General features: G+C 37.1%; 1 protein-coding gene across 2 annotated transcripts in view; it reads right to left on the reverse strand.

Moving 5' to 3' along the window:
- Positions 1 to 21794, reverse strand: part of MSR1 (macrophage scavenger receptor 1) — a 264617-nt gene that overhangs the window by 125065 nt on the left and 117758 nt on the right. For both annotated transcript variants that reach the window (XM_047716032.1, XM_047716024.1), the window contains one exon: positions 20799 to 20964. In XM_047716032.1, the coding sequence (XP_047571988.1) occupies positions 20799 to 20872 (74 nt within the window). In that variant the 5' untranslated portion in view covers positions 20873 to 20964. The remainder of the gene's footprint in view (positions 1 to 20798; positions 20965 to 21794) is intronic.

Below are 21794 nucleotides of genomic sequence, written 5' to 3' on the forward strand. Positions count from 1 at the left end.
ATTTTTATAGTAAACTATGCCAGATAACTGGTCTATGTTTCCAGTCTACAGAATGCTGAATTCCAACTGACATTACATCAAAATGAAGAAATATTTTAGATTATATGAATGAAGAAGAAAATGAAAAATAAGTGTTATTGAATTTGACAGAAGATATAGCATCATTTGAAATAGGGCTCCTTTTCAAGGTGAATTAACAACAACTAATTATCTCAGTAATTCTGAATGAAAATTTTGGCCTCACTGACCCTTCAGGTAGGAAAAAAGCTCAGGTCTCTTCCAGGATATGGTAGTCTGTGTTATGGTGCATGCCAGCCTATGAAATGGGCATATAGACTTGAACAAATGAGCAAGGCTGAGTTTCCCAGTCACTAGATTTGTCATTATGGTACCCATCAGTAAGTAGGGTACCATAATTTTACCTCACTGAAAGGAATTTTCTGCTGAGTACCATGCACTATACCTAAAAGAGATGATGATATTTATGAACTGAATCTCCCTAAGTTTTGGCAAAAGTTTCTCCTAATGGATGGGCATGGACTGGGAGCAAGAAATAAGATTTTTAGAATTAATAGTGATTAAATTTCAGAGTCATGCAACAAATCTGGACGTCATACCTCTTTCTTTGCCTAAATTTTTACCTTTATTGAAGGAAAAGATTGCTCTAATCTCTTCTCTCGGAAGTTTACTAGTGAAATAAATTTTATAAATTTGCCTTCCAAAATGTTCACTGGATATTTGCTAGGGCAAGAGTTAAGAAAGGGAAAACACAAAGTGAAATTTATCTCGTGATCCTGAATCCTTTTATAATAACAATGATATGTGTATATTTGAAATTGTTCACATCCAATGTAGTACTTTGAAGTGACCTAATGGGAAAAAAAAATTCTATTGTACAGTCTACTTCTAAACTCTTTTTTTTTTTTTAAAGAATTCTTTTTTTTTTTTTTTTTAAGATTTTATTTATTTGTCAGAGAGAGAGAGGGAGAGAGAGCAAGCACAGGCAGACAGAATGGCAGGCAGAGGCAGAGGGAGAAGCAGGCTCCCTGACGAGCAAGGAGCCCGATGTGGGACTCGATCCCAGGACGCTGGGATCATGACCTGAGCCGAAGGCAGCTGCTTAACCAACTGAGCCACCCAGGCGTCCCAACTTCTAAACTCTTAATAATGATAATTTTAAACTCTAAATAAGAATATGAAAAAATGGAGTCACTATCTCTATAAGCATCAGTTTCCTAATCTTTAAAACAGAGGTGTTAAACAACATCTGTAACAGAGTTTTTGGAGGAGTTCTTTAGAATTTTGCCTTTAGAGAGATTAGCATATAGTTCCTGGATCTGGTAAGTCTTTTCAAATGCTTGCTATTCGGGAAAAGAAAAAAAAATCAGGAGACAAAGCAAGCATTAATAAGCTCATATATATTCCTATCACATGGGAAATGATGGATCCAAGCCTCTATCTAGACTGGAGAGCAAGTATTCTAGAACTCTCTCCTCAGAATTGTGACAAGGACTTCAGGAAACAAGATTTCATTGGAGTGAAACTTCCTAGATCTTACAGTTACCCCCTGAGGTCCTAGATCTCCTTCATAAAGAACCCCATAGATAACAGCATGGTTTGGGGAAAAGGACCATGGTGGCTCCAGAAACTACTTCCAAATCATTAACTTCCAAGTTTCTATGAGGATTTTAGTGAAGCTTCCTTTGTATCACATCCTTCATCATAAATTCAATGAAAAATTAAAGCTTTCTTCCTTTGTGTTAGGCCAGAGGTTGGCAAAGTCACAGAGAAATGCATTTGAGCAATTAAAATCAAGTCTTGGATGGTCTGAAACTCTACCCTTTCCTAGGTCATGGCGATTGTTCTAGACCCTCATTTTTAGATATCCTTTGAGGGGCATTTAAGAATGATGGTCAGACCAGAGAACAAGCCTTCTTCCCCTGGTGTATGTAGAAGTAAATGAGTCTAAGGAGTCTTCCAAACTACTCCAGAACAGCATTCATTACTACTCTATGAGGTCAGAGGAGCACAGAAAGAAGAGAAATAATGGGGACTAGTTTATAAGAAGAATTTTGCTACGCTGCCCCCGAGGACCCAGATGTGTGATCACACTGTTTTGATAAGGTGGCTGGGAACAACTTGGGCAGATGAGTTGCAGAGGGACACTTAGTAAAGACTTGGGCCTGTGGCAAGGAGAGAAAGTGCTCTCAGAGAGATGCACACTGGCAGAGGAGTAGAAGTGAGCTTAAAGGTGAAGCCAGCAGAGTCCCAAGCTTTAAAAATGTTTCAGAAGAAGAGATTAAGAACAAAAGCACTCAGGGTCATAGGCGAAAAGAAGCTCAGCTCTAAAACCGAATTTCTACAAGTGAAAGTTAAGCTGGGTCATGGAATCCTCTTATTTCCTGAGGGCAGCAGCTTCAGTGCTGTTAGATCTCATAAGCAGGGATATTTACTGGTGCGACTGTCAACATCCCACAAGAGATGGCAGGCATCCTGACACAGCATAGAAAAATCCATATGTGTATGTCCAGAGAAACCTCATTGCTTTAGGGATCAACATTGAGTCGTAGGAAAAGAGAGTATGAAGGATTTTTAAAAAGCAAGAAATATTTAAAAATAAAGTTACCAAATTGCTAAGGATGGCCCCTAGAGTATATTTAATAAGGAACAATCAAGATTAAAACATAAAGAAAGAAAAGAGAAAAAGGGTCTATTGACCATAAGTATAAGGAAGAAAAGGTGGCAATATTTTCCCACCTGGAACAAGGTAGGAAACTCTTATCATCTAAGTATTTTTTCCTCTTGGCCCAAACGGGAAAGATGTAAGTGCAATGCTAATGGCTCATCTTGGACATGACTTGGCTGTGCTCTCAGCCAGTTTGTGGCTTTCATTGGAATCAAAGTGAGCAGAGTAGCATTGAGTTCTATCCAAAGACAATGCATGTAGTAAGATATTGGCATCCAACCCCCAACTGGGACCACTCTATGTTAAACACTCCATGTTAAGTGCCCTTCTACCCAGGATGTTAAATAAGATAGCAGGGTCTACAATCTCACTGGTTTACTGAATCTTAAGCCAGATCAGAATCGCTTTAGCTTCCTGACTGATTAAACCTATCCAAAGTTATCTTTTACATTTTAATCTAAGACCTAGCATTCTAAATCAAGCATACTTAATAAATGAAGCTAACCATAGTCACTAAGGTTCTCATTTTACCTTTCTTAAAGAATAGGTAATTGATAATATTCTTCAAGAAATTAAAAGTGCCTATTCTTGGAATGAGTTAAAGAGATGTATCTAAGAGATCTAAGAGATCTAAGAGATCACAACAGAGATCCTCTCCAAAGCGGGACCTGTGAAATCTACTTCCCGCCCCCCCTTAAAAAAAATTCAAATCTTAACATACACTAATCATTTTATGTCCTGCTATATTTTGCTTAAAATGTTAGAAAGATTATTTTTTCTAATGTGCATACCATGTTTGTAACAATAAAAACAGTAATGCGAATGTTCATGATTCAGTGGTTGGCATCCTCCTAAAGAAAACCTGAAGCAAACCATGGGTTTTATTTGATTGAGTAGAAGCTGGAGAAAGTAAATGACCAAATAATAAAGGTAAACAGCAAAAACTTATCAAAAAGATGGAATTCTTGCAACAAAAATAGAAACCCTGGCATACTTATTTAGTTAACACATACTTATTGCACAACTAATATATCTCAAATTTTGTTGGGCCCTGCGCAAAAAGTAACATTTGGGGGTTAAAAATGCACAATAGGGAAACATATATAAACATTACCAAAAAAAGAAAATTAAAATCTAGCAGTAAGAGTGCTGTAGCGCAGGGATACAGAGTTTGTCATGGGAACAATGGGCCTTATCTCTAAATAATGCCATTTTCCTCCCTGGTAAAATTCTTATCAATTTTAATAGATTTCCAATTCCAACTAACAGCAGAATTGAGTAGAACTTCGTAGTTTGAGAGCATGTAAATTACATGCAAATTACACTGTCCAATTATGAATTTCCATAGGCTAAAGGGACCATAATCTCTCATAAAATCATTCCTTGTGCTTCTGCTGCCATGATCCCAGGCCATTACCTTGGGAAGATGAAGCAACATTAGAATTATTCCAAGTGTGGTGTTAGTGTCATTGACACATAACATATAGATGACTCCAGATTAAATGCTTCTTATTAATTAATTAGTTAATTTATTAAAGATTTTATTTTTATTTATTTGACAGAGAGAGACACGGCAAGAGAGGGAACACAAGCTGGGGAGTGGGAAAGTGAGAAGCAGGCTCCCCGCTGAGCAAGGAGCCTGATGTGGGGCTCAATGTGGGGCTTGATCCCAGGACCCTGAGATCATGACCAAAGCTGAAGGCAGATGCTTAATGACTGAGCCAACCAGGCACCCCTAGATTAAATGGTTCTTAAATCAGCTGAGGCATATACTAGATCTTCAGCTCAAAACAAATGAAGTGATTTCTATAAGCAGTTAGATAGACCCTTAAGGGCATTAGTAAATAAAGCTAAGAGATAACATCATTATATTTTTCTTTTAAATAGAACTTTGGCTGTTATTCTCACTGTTTAATCCTAAAAATGTTATTAATATCTTGGTTTCTAATATCTTATATATTAGCTATTTTTATTATATATGTTTCATTACTGGTTCTATCAACGGTTTATAAGACTAATAAGAGATAAAATTATTTTCTTGTTCTCAGCCTCTCATAAGGCACTCAGTTAATATAGGCTTTCCCTTTTTGTTTTGCATTGAGAGAGAGAAATAGAGAGTGTGTGGGGTGGAGAGGAGCAGACAGAGAGGGAGAGAGAGAATCTTAAGTAGAATCCATTTCCAGCGTGGAGCCCCCCTGTGGAGGCTTGATCTCACAACCCTGAGATCTTAACCTGAGTTGAAATCAAAAGACATGCTTAATGGACTGAACCACCCAGGCACCCCTAGGCTTTTCCTTTTTTGAACAATCATTCACTGGTTTCCTTTCCAACATCAGTCATTTCTCCTTCTTCCATTTATCTTTATTTCCACCTGAAGCCTCTGAGGAAGGCCATCAGGTTCCATCAAAGGATTGACCCACATTGCTGGAGGCCATGTGACTCTGGCTAATCTGACTCAAGTATAAAGTTATTGAACTACTTCACCTCCTGAGTAGGAGAGAAGCAGAAACCATTGATCCTAGCATAACCAGGTGAGGGAAACACACAACCCATCCTGTCACCCCTTTAAGAACTGGGACAGTAAAATTTTGAGGAAGTGCCGAGAGTAATATTTAGGAACCGATCCTTCATCTGGAACCCATAAGCACAATCCAGATCTTGGTACTATAGGATCAGGCAGATAGAAAAAAAGAAATCAATAAAAAGTAGGAAAGAAGCTTATGTAAGTTCCTGTGCCATCTGCTATCCCTTCTACCTTACCTTCCCCACAATATTTCAACAATCCAATATTCCAACAATCCAATAATGATCTCCCTTTATTTCTTTGCATATCAAGTTTTAACACACATTCATCTGACTGTGCAAGCCATTTCTTTGGTCTTTCCTTGTTGGGATGAATGTAGAACTTTCTAGAATGTAACACAGAGGCTGCTGGGGGCAGTGAAGCCTTCAGAGGGGGCATGGGCCTTCGGAATGCCAAGGCCTGCCTGACTGCTCTGCGGTAGGAATGCCACAAGGAGTTGCCTTTCCCAAGCTTTCTCAGCCCAAAGAGCAGCCCTGTGATCTAAGAGGAGTATGCGTTGTCCTTTACACTATGTTTAGCAGAACTTGAAAAACACACAGATTAGCATATCATATCTTTCCTGGAAACAGATACTCACAGTTCCAGTAAGATCCCTTGCCACACAGCACATGCATAAGAAACAGTGAAAAATATTCACGATTATCCTGAAGTACCAACCAAGGCGAGAGCAAAGAGGAGCGAAGGGTCATCTCTGAGTGTGGACCCCCTTGCCTTTTCCTCTCCATCACAGCAAAGTCTGGAGTAATCTTTTATCCATAGGTGCAAGGGTTGCTGGCCGTTCCTGGCATTTCCTTACCCTGATGTTTTTGTAAGTAGGTGTTTTAATTATCCATTCTAGTTTGTTATCAATCCACTTCTTTATGGATGAAGAGCTATTATGATAAACCCTTTGTGTATGGCACTCCTTGGGCCATTGTAATATTGCTCCTATGGTAAAACTGTTTCTACCATCAGATGATGTATAAGCAGAGGATCCAAACTGAACAATATTTTCTGTGATACTTCTTTTAAGATTTTATTTATTTATTTTATAGAGAGCAAGCAGGGGGGAGGAGCAGAGAGAGAGGGACAAGCAGACTCCATGTAGAGCCTGATTTGGGGCTCAATCCCCTGACCCTGAGATCATGACCTGAGTGGAAATCAAGAGTCAGATGCTTAACTGTGCCACCCAGGCACCCCTCTTTTTGGATTTTATATGCAAAAAACTCACTATTTGTGGATAATGACAATTTTGTTATTGTGATCATTCTTTTCGAAAGTTAGAACTTAATTACTAGGCAGGCTAACCCAAAATAAGAATGAGAAGTGGTTCCAGTCAAGACCCTTTGATAGAGACACAGCTAGAGGCAACAGTGAATGTCTTCGTCTGCTAGCTATGGTCCACTTCCACTTAGGCCCCGCTAAGCAGGTAGATATCTTTAGTGCTTTTAGTTTCTGCAGGCCTTGTTGACAAACAGAGATGCTATTAGTCACTTTTTAAGTTTCTGAAGATGACAGTAGGCTGCATCTTCATTGTGCCTTTTAAAAATTCTGAATTATTTGCACCCTTCCACAACCACTCATCTTGTGCAGAAAATAACCAAAGACAACCCAAGAAAAAAATTACAAAAAATGATGATTTGTTATTCTAACAATGTTAATGGGGCATCATCAACGTATAAAGAATTAGAAATATATAAACTATAAAATGTGATGTTTGACCTGTATACAGCCTTGAAACAATCACCACAATTAGGATAAAGAACATCCATCATCTTTCAGAATGTCCTCGTTCACCTAGGCAATCCCTTCTTTCTGCCCTTTTCTATACCCCCTCTGTGGTTACCAGGCAACAGTGATCTGCTTTGTGTCACTAAATTTGACTAACATTTCTCTCGAATTGTATATCAACAGAATTATATACTATATGCTCTTTTACTCAGCATAATTATTTTGAGTTTCATTCATGTTTAAGATTATTGTAGCTTTTCTTGGCTCTTGACTCACTGATATAAATTTTAGAAATACATGCTATCAAAAATGTCTATTAGTACTTTAATTAGAATCTCATTAAATCTATGGATCTACTCATGAATTGGAGATTCTATGCCTTTCTACTCATAAGTATTATATATTTCTTCATTCATTTATTTAGAACTTACTTAGTGTCTTTAACTCAAGGTTTCATTTTCTCCACAACTGCTTATATACATTTCATTAGATTCATTCCTAAGTAGCATATCAGAATTTTTGCCACCATAAATAAAATCTTCAGTTCACCATTTATCATAATGTTCTCTGTATATAAAAATGAAATTAATTTTTATATACTGAATTTATATTCAATAATTTACTAAATTCTCTTATTGGTTCTATCTCTTTGGGTTTTTTCTTTTCTTTTTTAACATTTTTTTAAACTTATTTTATATAGAGAGAGCACGAGCAGGAGGGGCAGAGGGGGAGAGTCCTAAAGAGATTCCACACTGAGTGCAGAGCCCAAAGGGGGACTTGATTTCACAACCCTGAGATCATGACCTGAGCCAACACCAAGAGTCGGATGCTCAACTGTGCCACCCAGGCACCCCTCTTTTTGTGTTTTATATGCAAAAAACTTACTATTTGTGGATAATGACAATTTTGTTACCTTTATTTTAAAAAAAATTTTGTTTATTTATTTGACACAGAGAGACACAGTGAGAGAGGGACCACAAGCAGTGGGTATGGGAGAGGGAGAAGCAGGCTTCCCACCAAGCAGGGAGTCTGACATGGGGCTCGATCCTAGGACCCTGAGATCATGACCTGAGTCCAAGGCAGACCCTTACTGACTGAATTACCCAGGCACCCCTACAATTTTGTTACCTTTAAAGTAATTTAGAATATATACACTTATCCTGTTTTGTGGGCCATCAATGTCTACAAGTACAATATTGAATGTAAGTATTTGTAGGGAGCATCCTTATTTGTTCTTGATATTAAGGGGAATGATTTTAACATTTCACAATTAAATTTTCTCTGAGTCTTTGGTAGATATTTTTGATAAAATGAAGGAGATTTAACTCTGCATCTAGTTTGCCAACAGTCTTTATCATAAATGCTTTGAGTGGTATCATATGCTTTTATTCTGGGTCTACTGAGAAAATAATATGATTTATCAGTTTAATTTTTAATTTGATTAACTAGGTTAATAAATTTTTTTCTTGAAGAACAATCTTGAAATCCTAGAGTAAGCCCAACTTTTTTTTCTTAACAACTTATTTTATTTGTCATTAGGTTGCTGAATTAGTTTGCTAATATTTTGGGGGTGGTAGTTTTTTTAGATGTGACAACAAAAGTATGATTCATAAAATAATAAATTTTTAAAGTGAACTTCATCAAAACTATAAATGTTTGCTCTCTGAAAGGCACTGTTAGGGAAATAGGCAAGTTACTGACTTGGAAAAGCATGCATAAGATAATTTATAGTAGCATCCTTCATTAGGGCAAAAACAAACAACAATAACAAATCCAAATATCTAGCTATAGTAGAATAAATAACTGAACTGGGTCTATTGATTAAATGGCTTACTATAAGAGGAGAAGATGAAGACATGAGAGTTTATCTGCATAAGCAATTTCAGGAATATGTTGAGTAATAAAATGCTATTTCTAGATGAATGCAATTACATGGATATAATTAGATTCCATTTATTAAAATTTCAAAAATTGGAAAAACTGTTAATTTTATTTCGGAGGATACTAGGAAGAGCTTGAAGTAAAACAGGTAAATTAGAAACTCAAAATTTAGGATCATGAATGCGTAAATTTCAGCCTATGATCTGAGATAATACAAAGGAATTTATTTTTTTAATTGGAGTATAATTAATATGCAATATTCTATTAGTTTCAGGTGTACATTAGAGTGACTCAATATTTTTATACACTATGAAACGATCTCCATGATAATGGTAGTTACCATCTGTCACCATACAAAGTTATTACAATATTATTGACAATATTCCTTATGCCGTACATTACATAAGAATGTATTTCACTTGCTCCTTGACCTCTCCCTGCTTTGGTAACTAACAGCATTTTTCCTATATCTATGATTCTGTTTTAGTTTTATTTTCTTTGTTCTTATTTTGTTTTAGATTCTACATATAAGATTCCACATATTTGTTATTCTCTGTTTGACTTATGTCACTTAGCATAATACCCTCTAGGTCCATCCATGTTGTTGCAAATGGCAAAATCTCATTCTTATATATGAATGAATAACATTCCATTCCCCATACCCACACATGCAATATATACAATCTCATCTTTACCTATTCATCTACTGATGGACACTTAGATGTTCCCATATAAATAATGCTGCAATAAATCTAGAGGCACATATATTTCTTCAAATTGGTGTTTTGTTTTCTTCAGATAAGTGTGCAGAATTGGTAGATCACACGGTATTACTATTTTTAATTTTTTGGAGAACCCTCATATTGTTTTCCACAGTAGTTGCACTAATTTATATTCCTACAAACAGTACACAAGGGTTCTCTTTTCCCTATATTTCCACCAGCACTTGCTATTTTTCATCTTTTGATACTAGCCATTCTGACAGGTGTGAGGTGATAGCTCATTATTATAGTTTGATTTGTGTTTATAGTTTTGATTTGTGTTTCTCTGAGGATGACTGATGTTGAGCAACATTTTTGTGTCTGTTGGACAACTGTATGTCTTCTTTGGAAAAATGTTTATTCATAAAGTACCCTTCTCATTTCTTTTTATTATTATTATTTATTTATTTATTTATTTGGCAAAGAGAGAGATCTCAAGTAGGCAGAGAGGCAGGCAGAGAAAGGGGGAGGCAGGCTCCCCGCTGAGCAGAGAGCCCAATTCGGGGCTTGATCCCAGGACCCTGAGACCATGACCTGAGCCAAAGCAGAGGCTTAACCCACTGAGCCACCCAGGTGCCCCTTTGCCCATTTTTAAATTGGCAAGAAGGAGGGGGAGGGCCTGAGTGGCTCAGTGGGTTAAGCCTCTGCCTTTGGCTCAGGTCATGGTCTCAGGGTCCTGGGATCAAGCCCCGAATTGGCCTCCCCCTCCTTCTCATTTCTTAATCAGGTTGTTCTTTGTGGTTTGGTTTTTTTTTTTAAAGGTTTTATTTATTAGACAGAGAGAGAAAATGAGCAAAAAGGAGGGGCAGAAGGAGAGAGAGAGAAAAGCAGGCTCCCTGCTGAGCAGGAAGCCGGATGTGGGGCTTGATCCAAGGACCTAGAGATCATGACCTGAGCTGAAGAGCTGCTTAACCGACTGAGCCATCCAGGTGCCCTTTTGTGTTTTTTTTTGTTTTAATACATAAATTTATTTAAGTTCTTTATATATTTTGGATATTAGCCTCTTATCAGATGTATGCTTTGTAGATTCTTCTATTTAGTAGATTGTCTTTTCATTTTGTTGATGGTTTTGTTTTTGCTGTGCAAATTTTTTTTAGTTGGATGTAATCCCATTGTTAGTTTTAGCTTTTGTTGACCTCACCTGAGGAGACTGGTCCAAACAAATATTCCTAAGACTGATGTCAAAGGGCTCACTGCCCATGTTTTCTTCTAGAAGTTTTATGGTTCAGGTATTATATCTAAGGCTTTAACCCATGTTACATTTATTTTTGCTTGTGATACTCCTTTTCTTATTACTATATTGTCTTATTTTAAAACAGCTTTTAGGTTTACAGAATATTGAGCAGAAAGTACAGAGAGTTCCCATAAAGCCCCTCAGCATGGCCTGTCTCACAATTTCCCCTATTACATATATCTTGTACATTTGTTACAGTTGGTTAACCAATATTGATACATTAGCTGAAGTCTTCATAGTTTACATTAGGATTCATTCTTTGTTTCATCATTCTTTGAGTTTTGACAATGTACAGTGACATGTTTCCATCACTACAGTGTCATATGGAATAGCTTTACTGCCCTAATAATCCTTTCTCTTTCATCTGTTCATCTCTCCTTTCCCCTTATCCTCCTGGTAACCAATGATCTTTTTATTCTAACAGTTTGCCTTTTCCAGGATGTTCTATAGTTAGAATCATACTAGATGTAGCCTTTTCAGATTGACTTCTTTCACTTAGCAATATGCCTTTGCAGTTTCTGCACATGTTTTCACATCTTCATAGCTCACTTGTTTTTTAATTGAATAATATTCCACTGTATAATGGACCATAACTGTTTATACATTCATCTATTAAAGGACATCTTGGTTGCTTCCAAGTTTTGCAATTATAAATAATCTATGTTTTTTAAAAGATTTTATTTATTTGAGAGAGAGAGAGAGGGAGCAGGAGTGGGAGGAGGGGCAGAGGGAGAGAGAGATGCAGGGGATCATGACCTGAGCCAAAGGCAGACACTTAACTGACTGGACACCCAGGTGCCCCAATCTATTTTTTTAAGTGCGTTTAGGACATATAAATAATTTATTATTATAAAACTCTATTCATTATACAAATTATATTTATTAATAATTCCATAGTTAACATAATAAAAAGTTATTCAATTACTAACATTATAATATATGTTTCTGTGTATGTAGACATGCCTATGTGTGTGTGTATATTAGGCAATTGTTAAAATATGTATCTATATGTATCCTTATATATGTATGTATCTATATGTCTGTAGGTACGTGTACCCTTATTGACATGTAACCTTTTTCGTGGCACATTGTTAGTGGAAAAAATGTTCTTCAACAAATATTCTTGCCATATAGGACCATTTAGAAAGTCAGGTTGTGATCTGAAGAGAAACCAGAGTATTAGCAGGAATTGTGTTTCTATTTTCATATTGAAACTGTGGAGGGAATAAAATATGAATTAATTTGAAATGTATTTAAAATAGCATAATCTTATTAATCATCCAAGAAAAGCCACTTGCTGTTAAAAACAAGGACTTTGTGATAGGCTACTGTTATGGGTTAAACTGTACAGTAGGAGTTCACATATTAAATCCTAACCCTGATAACTCAAAATGTGACCTCATTTGGAGATAGGGTCTTCACAGAAGTAATGTAGTTAAAAGTGTCATTAGAGTGGGTTGGTGTGCTTAGTAAAAGTGAAATTTGGATACAGAAATGCATAAAGAGAAGTTTTAAGACAGAGAATAGTCACCTAAAAACCAAAGAGAGAAGCCTGGGGCAGATCTTTCCCTTGCAGGAGGACCCAATCCCACTGATCCCTTGGTTTTGGACTTTAAGCCTCCAGGGCTGTGAGACTAAATCTTGGTTGTTGGAGTGCCCAGTTTGTCCTTCATTGTGGCTGCAGCCCTATCCCCTGAACAGAGCCAATACAGAAATTTACCTGGAGGTTTTAAATGATACATTGTTTAAAAATACCCTTTCATCAGCTTTCATATATAAATGTTTTTCAAAAATGAAGCTGCTAACTATTTTGGTAGTTTTGAGATATGTTATTTTACCTTTTTATGTACTTATCTAAGGTGTTGTACAACAGTATATTCCTCAAAAAGAAACCCCCCCCCAAAATGAAACAAGATGGGATCAGGAGGGAGACAAACCATAAGAGACTCTTAATCTTACAAAACAGACTTAGGGTTGCTCGGGGGAGGGTAGAGAGGGTGGCTGGGTTATGGACATTGGGGAGGGTATGTGCTATGGTGAGCGCTGTGAAGTGTGTAAGCCTGACGATTCACAGACCTGTACCCCTGGGCAAATAATACATTATATGTTAATAAAACAATAAAAAAATAAACCCAGAAATATAATTAGATAGGAAGATACAGACATCCATGGCTAATTACTTAAAAGAACTTATGGGAAGTATTTTGAGGAGGAAAAAAACACAAAAACAAAAAAACAATATTCCATAAGTTAAAGATTACAAACGTAAAGAAAAAAGTATATAACCAAGGGCAACTAAATTCAAAATGTAACATCCTCCTGAGAAAACCAGTTAAAACTATTTTCGCTTTTACAATCTTAGCACATTATGTGCTTTTGAGTATTTCTGCTGCCTTCCCTCAGGATATATCTTCTTAATAAACCATAACAGATAACATTAAATGTATACTAGAAATCTTCAGCAGCCTGCTTTACATTTTGAAAGTTACATAGTGATATTTCAAATGTACATTCAGTTACATTCTATATAATTAAAAATATACATACGTGTGTGTGTGTGTGTGTGTATCTCCATATCTATCCTCAAGTAATAACTAAACAAGGATTTAATACCTCAAGACAATGACATCAAAATAAAGGAACTACAGGAAATAAAAGAACCCATATTCAAGATAAATCAGAAAAGCGGAGCTGAAATCAATTAACTGTATAACATGCCATTTCCCGAAGTTTTGGCAGTAGAATCATAGCATATTTTTGTAAAATGCACCCTAAGTCTCATCTCGATGTAAAGATTTCAACTCAACTTTTATTTATTAAAATAACTTTTATTTATTAAGCGAGTGCAAGGGCAGGTTTCATTGCCTCCATGGCCACACATTCCCTTGTCTGGAATTGAAAATAAGGCAGGTGTAGAAGAAACTACAAGCCATTCACATAAAATTACTTGTAAGTAAGTGAGATACTGTCATAGATGCATCATTGCTATGCAGAATGCAGGATTTGTTACTGAGTGACCGAGATGTCATGGAGGGGAACTTTCAATGTGTGGATCCAGTATTAAGTCTCTGAGGAGGTGACGTTATGGTGAGGACCTAGGGTTCTGTGACAGTTTGGGAGAAGAGGTTGAAGGCTGAAGAACCGTGCATACAAAGGCCCTGAGGTAGGAACAGCCTGGGTGTATTAAAGGCTTGAAAGACTAGAGTGTCCTGGAGAGTGGTGAAAAAATGGTAACAAACCAAGCACTGACCTAAAAGGAGCAGAGATGGGGAGGATCTAGTAAGTGCTGGCCAAGAGTGTAGATTAGCACATGAGAAGCCATTGGGGGCTTAAATACAGGGATGGCGTTTCCTGATTTATGTTTTTAAAATCCCATCTCGGCTGCTCTGAGAATGGACTGTAAGGCGGGAGGAAGTGTAACGATAGAAATCAGTTGGCGAGCTGAAGATTCACCTCTGTACTCTCAGGGGCTAACAACACAAAATAGGTGCTCAGCATTTGTTAGATGAAGAAAGGAAAGAATTCCCGGGTTGCGTGGGTAAATGTAAGAAGTTCGTGGCAGTGTATGTTTAAAAATGACAGTTTTCAAAGGTACATCAGTCTTCTATATCTCTTTGGGTCGCATGAGTAACGAACATGGAGTAACGAACATCTGGAGATGTGGAACTGTGATTTGAGCACTGTTGGTTAATGTGCATACTGGTAAAATTTATAAAAGAAAATAGGAAAAAGAGGAAGGAAATGACCCCAATACACCATTAATTTACAAGGCCTATGAATCAGAGATAGCAGCATGTGAATTTTTAATTGACTGTTACACTTCTCTGAAATTTTACATCTGCTATGTATGTGTCCCTGAGGATAATACAACTTTTCCGTTAATGATGATTAAAATAGAAAACATATTTCACCTCATTAAAATTCATTTAACAAATAATCATTTAGGTCCTAATTTTTCCAGGTCCTGTAAAAAGATGAATAAAGCCCAGTCTTTGCAAATCAGCATCTAGCTGAGGACAGAGCCACCGCCAGGCACACATGAGGGTCTCCCACCTTTGGTTTAGAGGTCCATTTTTTAAAAAAGATTTTATTTATTTATTTGTCAGAGGGAGAGAGAGAGAATGAACAGAAGCAGAGAGAGCAGCAGGCAGAAGGAGAAGCAAGCTCCTTGATGAGCAAGGAGCCCAATGCGCGACTTGATCCTAGGACTTTGGGATCATGACCTGAGCAGAAGGCAGATGCTTAACTGATTGAGCCACCAAACTGTCTCTAGAGATCCACATCTTTCACAGACATTGAAACACAAAGATTTTATTTCTTCCCCTCACTTCATATGGTCTTATGTGAAAGGTCAGCAACCTAGTGTGCCAAGAGAAAATGCAGAGAACAGAAGGGCACCCCCAGGCAAAAGGAGGGGGCATGGAGTGCAGGCCAATGAGGATGCCCCTGGGTGAATGTGGACCTTGGCTTTGAGAAAGAGCCACTGCTGTTTTTACAGTGGGCCACACCCGATCACCTGACACCAGTTGGGTTCCATCAATTATCATACTCCTTCCCTCCTCTCTGCCCAGGTACAGGGTTTAGAATTGCCTGGAAAACTTGCTTAAAAAGGGAGCTCTGGGGAGGGCTGAATAGCCATCCCCTACCCTTCTGTTCCAGGCCAGGCAGATCTGGTCCAGGCCCATGTTAGGCCAGCTCTGCCCCAGCAGATACTGGGTGCCTCTGAGGCTCACAGGCCACCGGGAGAGACAAGGGGATGGTGGAACTCAGCCCTTTTAGCTTTAGTCTGGGAGTGCCAAGAGAGAAGCTGGCTGAGTTGGCTGCAGGGCCCTGGGCTAAAACCTATGCTGGACTTTGGAGATAATTTAGGACTTTGAATATTTCAGATATTGCTACGTGGGACTTTCTTTGTAGCCACAAATATTAAGTGAGCCTACTGAGGTAATGATAAAAAGAATGATAATAAAGTATGATAGGTAGAACCACATAATGGAAACCATGCAGGGCATTAGTGGAAACTGATAATGGTGAATCATGGCTCCCTCTCCTGATAGTTCCATTTAACTTTTGGGATGCTCATTGTCTGAGTCTCAAGGGCTCTAACAGTGGGGTGGCAGAAACAGTGTCTACTGCACACAGTGTGGTCCTGGGGATTCATGCTGTCACAAAGTTGATGCCACCAATCCAGGCATAGTGCTCAAGGAAGGCTAGTGCCGCCTTCCTGAATTTTGGTGCTATGGACAATGGCAGGGAGAGAGTCATTCTTCCTGGGGTTCACAGTCATAGAGGGCTTCAAAGGAAGAAGGGCATTTACTTTGGTCTCAAAATTAAAGCTTCAGAAAAGAAACAAAAGAGCAAAATACGGTGTATGCAAGGTGCATAAAACTGAACTTGGCGTTGATTGGTGGGTAGTAGTAGGAGTTAAAGGTAGAATGACTGGTCTGTGATGATATTTCATTATATAAACAAAGTAAGAGGTTTTACCTTGTGAGTAACTGGATATTATTGATGTTTGATTTTCTTTTAGATGAGGGCAATGACCTGATCAGAAAAAATGTTTTAGAAAGACAATGCCCACTGTAGATTGACTTCTCCAGAAATAATCATTTACAGTCGGTTAATTTCCAAATAGTAAAGCCATCCTGAGCCTAAATGAGAGTTCTGAAGAAGTGCCTTATCCTGAGGAAAATGGCGGTGCTAATGGATTGAAATGGGTATACAACAATTATTTTCAAGCAAAATCCAAGGGTTATTTGTAGGATGAGCAAGCTGAGTGTGATATTTATAATATCCTCTTGTGCTTACAACTATGTTCACAGTTTATTTCCACATAACTTGTGCTTTAGACCCTACATCTATAAGTTTTATTATTTTAGACTATAACCATAAAAATACAATATTAAAAACTCAGAAGAAAAGTTATGTTACTCTGACTATGTTACTCCGGCAAAAGCAGTGGATATGTAAATAGCAGAACATCTAAAATTGCCAAGAGCAAGTGTGTGGCTTGGTTCCTAGAAAATTTCAATTGGATTGGATTTCTGAGATTTTTAAATACTCTAGATTTTTATGCCTACAGTTTTGTTGCCTTTCCTTGCTCGGGTGGAAGTAGGCTAATTCATGCTGTATTTGCTTTTCCTTTTCAGATTCCATTTTAAATAGTTAAAGCCCTAGCTCCACAGTAGTGAAGGAAAGTAAGGAAGAGAAGAAACAGAAAAGAAAGAATACTTAGTACTTAGAGGTTTAACTTTTACAACCCAAAGGTTTTGCATCATTTATCTTCTGTAAAACAAGGTCCCCTTGTCTGTTTCTGAGCACCAGATGCCAAACAGCAAATATGAATAACAAAATCCTAGTCATTTTTATCACAACTTTATTGCTCCTCTGCGGTCCTTTTCTGGGCATTTTATTGCTTTTCCACTTTTGTCCAAGCTAGTAAAAGAGTCTGATACTTCTTTCCTATCTAAACAATTCAGCAGCAACTGTGGGGATAATAAAGATGATTTATAGCCCATTTGGATAATTTCTGGAAGCAGATTATGAACTGTCTCATACGTCTCAAACTAATGTGAAATAATATAATTCAGAAAATCCTAACACTGGAGCTGCATTGAGAAAGAGCCGAGTACAAAGTATCATTTTTATATCCAGGCTGAGTGATGCCTAAGTCATTCTAATCAAAATTATTCTCCAGATTTTGCAAAAGAGAATGAAAGGAAAATAGTTTGTATTGTTTTAACAAGTATTTTACAGTTTTACAAATGTTTTAGAAAGATTAGCCAATCTGTGAACTAATAACAGGAAAAAAATGTGGAAAATGTATTATCCAGCATGAGAAGTAACAATAATTTTTCTGAGAAAATGTGGAAACAATGCAATTGTTCATTGAAAGGAGAATGGTTATGAGGAGATGAAGGTCATATTGATTAAAGCAAACAATTTAATTTTTAAGCCCTAAAATACTGCATGGAGTCATCAGTTAGGAGGAATTTTAAGATGAGTGTATCACACAAGTTAGTATTTTCAATGATCCCTTCATTTATTTACAGTCTACTAAATGCTATACATATGATAAAAAGAGGGTCCAAGAGCACAGCTTTGGATTTTGTGGAGTGTATTATCTAATGGGCGGATAGTAACAAAAAGATTGATGAAGATTAATGTAAACTTATAACTATTATAATGTAACAAAGAAGAACTACATGAAACTGTGAGATTATATAACACAGGGAATTGATCTATATGTAAATTATATCTATTTAATGAGTAATGACAATTATATACATTATTACTTATTCTTATTTTAAAAATATTGAGTAGATACAAATTGATGTTTGTAACATGTGTGAAGGATGGAAAATATAATAGTCATAAATATCTATGTACTCACTATGCAGGTTCAGAAATAGAACATTTACCATTATCTTTCAAATTTTCTATGTGTGCTTTTCCCAGTTCCAATAACTTCTCTTTTCCCTTGGTGAAAACCCTATCATGAATTTTATATTTATAATTTCATTGTTTTATTTGTTATTTTACAACCTTAACATTTATACTTTTTACCTTATTAAATTTGCTAAATATATCTCAATATGAACTATTCTATGAGATTGGCCTTTTTTTTTTCTAATATTATCATCCTAAGACTCATCTGTGTTGTTTCTGATAACTAACCCATTTACTCTCTGATGATCACTCTTTCTTTGTGTAAATTTACCCCCAGTTTATTTAACCATTTTCCTTTCAATGAACATTTGCATTATTGTACATAATGAGAGGGGATGTACAGGGGGATCCTGTATGATCCTCTCCACATTTACAAAATAATGAAAAATTGTCTTCCTAAAAGTTCGTCATGTTTTATTCCTATTAGCAATGTTCAATTTTATCCACTGTTTTAAAAACTTGTGAATCATGATGACAGGTTTTTTCAAAGCCATTTTTTTCTGTTTACAACATTACAGAGTTTAATTTTCATTTTTCCGACCTCTGCTCTTCTCAAGGATGAAGGTAACACCCAACTCACTGAAGCCACTGTCATTTTTTAGTCTCCATCTCATTCAAAGCAGCAGCAATTGATATAAGTAATTAATCCTTCCTGTCCTTTAAAATTTGTTTTTAAAAATATTTTTAAGTAATCTCTACACCCAGTGTGGGGCTCTAACTCACAACCTTGAGATCAAGAGTTGCATGTTCCATCGACTGAGCTGACCAGGTGCCCCCTATTTGCCCCTTTTGATACACTCCCTCACAGGATATCATATCACCCAACTCTCCTCCTGCCTTCTTGGTCTTCCCTATTCACATTCATTTGCTGCTTCCTTCTCATGTGTTAACCTCTCAGCTCTGTACAGTCCTGGTCAGTTACTGACATTTTCTATGTGTTTACTCCCTAGGTTATTCCATTTAATTTCATTGCTTCAAATGTCACACACAACCTGAAAATTCTTACACTTAAGCCCCAGTCCTCATCTCTCCTGAACTTCAGGCCCACCTATCCAATAATGGTCAAATCGATGTCTTCCCATGGATGTCCAATAGTCATCTCCCACCGAGCAAACCCTGAGCTACAGATATTGCCTATTGCCTTCCCAAACCTGCTCCCCTCTCAACTATCCACATCTTACGTAATGATGGCTCAATTCTTTCCACTTGTCCTGCTCAACACCTCATGTCCACCTTTGATTCCTTTTCCCTCAAAGCCTCATCCATTCTTTCAGCAAATCCGGTTAGCTCCATCTTGATAATAGATCCAGAATTCTATCACTTCTCACCAACCCAGCAAGCACTGTCTGGTCTCAGCACCATGCTCTCTCTTTCCAGCTTCCCACCTGATCTGACTTCTGTCCCTGCCTTGGGAGTGCATTTATGACACCAGAGTCCGAGGGATTCTGTTTAAATGTATGTGTTGATGTGTCACTTCCCCAGTGTCTCCCTATCTCAGAGTCAAAGATAACTCATCCGCGGTGACTCACTGGGCTGCTGGCTTTGTGCACGTTCTATGCCTCAAAATCTGTCCGATCTCACTTTTTTACTCTCCCCTCCGTTCAGGCACATTAGCTGCTTTCCTGTTGGAAAGCTCTTCAGAGACTGTGCGTGTGAACTTTCTCTTGCCTGAGATGCTCCTCTCCAACGTCCACAGGGTAGCTCTCTCATTTCCTTCGGGTCTTTGTTCAAAAGCCTCTTTCTCAGTGAGCTATTTCCCCAGTCTCAACTATCATTTCATATCACTCTTCTCTGATTCTCTGCTTTGTTTTTCTCATTAACACTTACCGCCAGATAAAATATTACGTGTTTTAGTCACTCACCTCGTTATTGTCTGTCTCCCGTCACTAGAATGCTAGCTCCACGTGAAGACAGGCTTTCTCCATTTTGTTCAGGGGTGTATTCCCATTACCTGCATGACAGCCTATAACCCAAGCTGCCTAACTGATATTTGTGGACTGTTTCAATGAAATTAGCTCTTAATGCTGTTAATTTGCTTTAAATGAGACTCAAATTTCTCAAGAGTTGCTTACACGGGCACACATTCTACCTTCCCACCTCCGTTTCCCTCTGCAGCTGGCTCCGACCTGGCTTCCTTCTAACCATTCACCCACATGCCTCTTGTCAATGTTTCCCAAGGCCTACAAACAGCCAGTCTCTCATCAAACATTACAGTCATTATTATTTGTAATTTTACAATAATTTTACAATATTTCACACAGTTTAACACTTCTGCCACTTTTGTGGACTTCTGCGACAATACATTCTCCAGGGTTTCATCAACATTCTGGCCATCTTTTCTTGTCTCTTTTGCAAGTTCATCCTTTATCTGATGTCTCTATTTCAGGTTTCTCAAGCCCCTGTCTTTCATGATCTTCTCTTTTTGTAATCCCCCTGTGTGATTTACCATCCATTTCAATAGTACTAAAGTCCATTCATATGATTAAATACACTTACCTCTGCAGGTCATAAACTCCTGGGAAATGAAAGAATGAAATGTATTTTGGCTTCTCTGGCTTTAACAGCATCATACTACTTTCCTTCTCCCACTGTAGTTACCATTATTTTGTAAGACCACCAGTCATTGGAGGAAACATGACCTTGATAGAAGGTACCAGACATTCTAGGGAAAGAAATGAATCTACGTTATTTCCTCAGTTGTATATTTTGGCCCCACAGAGAATAATATAAAATGCTATATGTGTAGTCACACTATAAAAAAATGTCCAATGGAAGTATGAATATGTCTGAAAAGATATCTCTGTACAGTTTAGGTAGTGAAATGCTATTTACAATAAGAAGTTGGATGTTGTTTTAAAAGAGCATGTATTTATTCAAAGATGGTTCTCAACTTTTTTACTTACTCAATTTTATGTTATGAATTGCTACAAAAATACTTATTTTTTATTTCCTTCATATTCTAAGAAGCATTTCATTATTTATGTTATTCCCAGATAGATTTAACTTATATACCATTTGTTACCATTCATCAGAGAAATATATCATGTCTCTTTTTATTAAACTCTTTATTTTACAAAGATGTGATGTGGTTTACAAAACTAATGTCTTTAGAATTTTAGAAAATTGAGAAGAGGAAGGAGGATTCTGAAAATCTCTACAGAGACTCATAAATAATTGCTTTTCTCTTAGGTAATTTCAGTAAGGCTGTCTTTTCACTTTACTGGTTGCTTCCCTCCCCCCCTTAGGAGGAGTCCACAAAAAATGAAAAAAAAAAGAAAAAGAAAAAGAAAAAACTGAGTATGTATAATATTAAACATGAAATCAATATGACATCCTTATTAAGTTTAAATTCAATTTTCCTAAATAGGTACGGGAGAATTCTAGAAATTTCCCTTCATCCTTGCCATATATATGCTGTTTCTTCTATCCTGATGGAAGTAGAACATAATCTAAACAAATTTCTCTATTCCAAAAATAAATACATGGCTTGTA

This window comes from Lutra lutra, chromosome 2 (genome assembly GCF_902655055.1).
Source record: "Lutra lutra chromosome 2, mLutLut1.2, whole genome shotgun sequence".
Taxonomy (NCBI): Eukaryota; Metazoa; Chordata; class Mammalia; order Carnivora; family Mustelidae; genus Lutra; species Lutra lutra.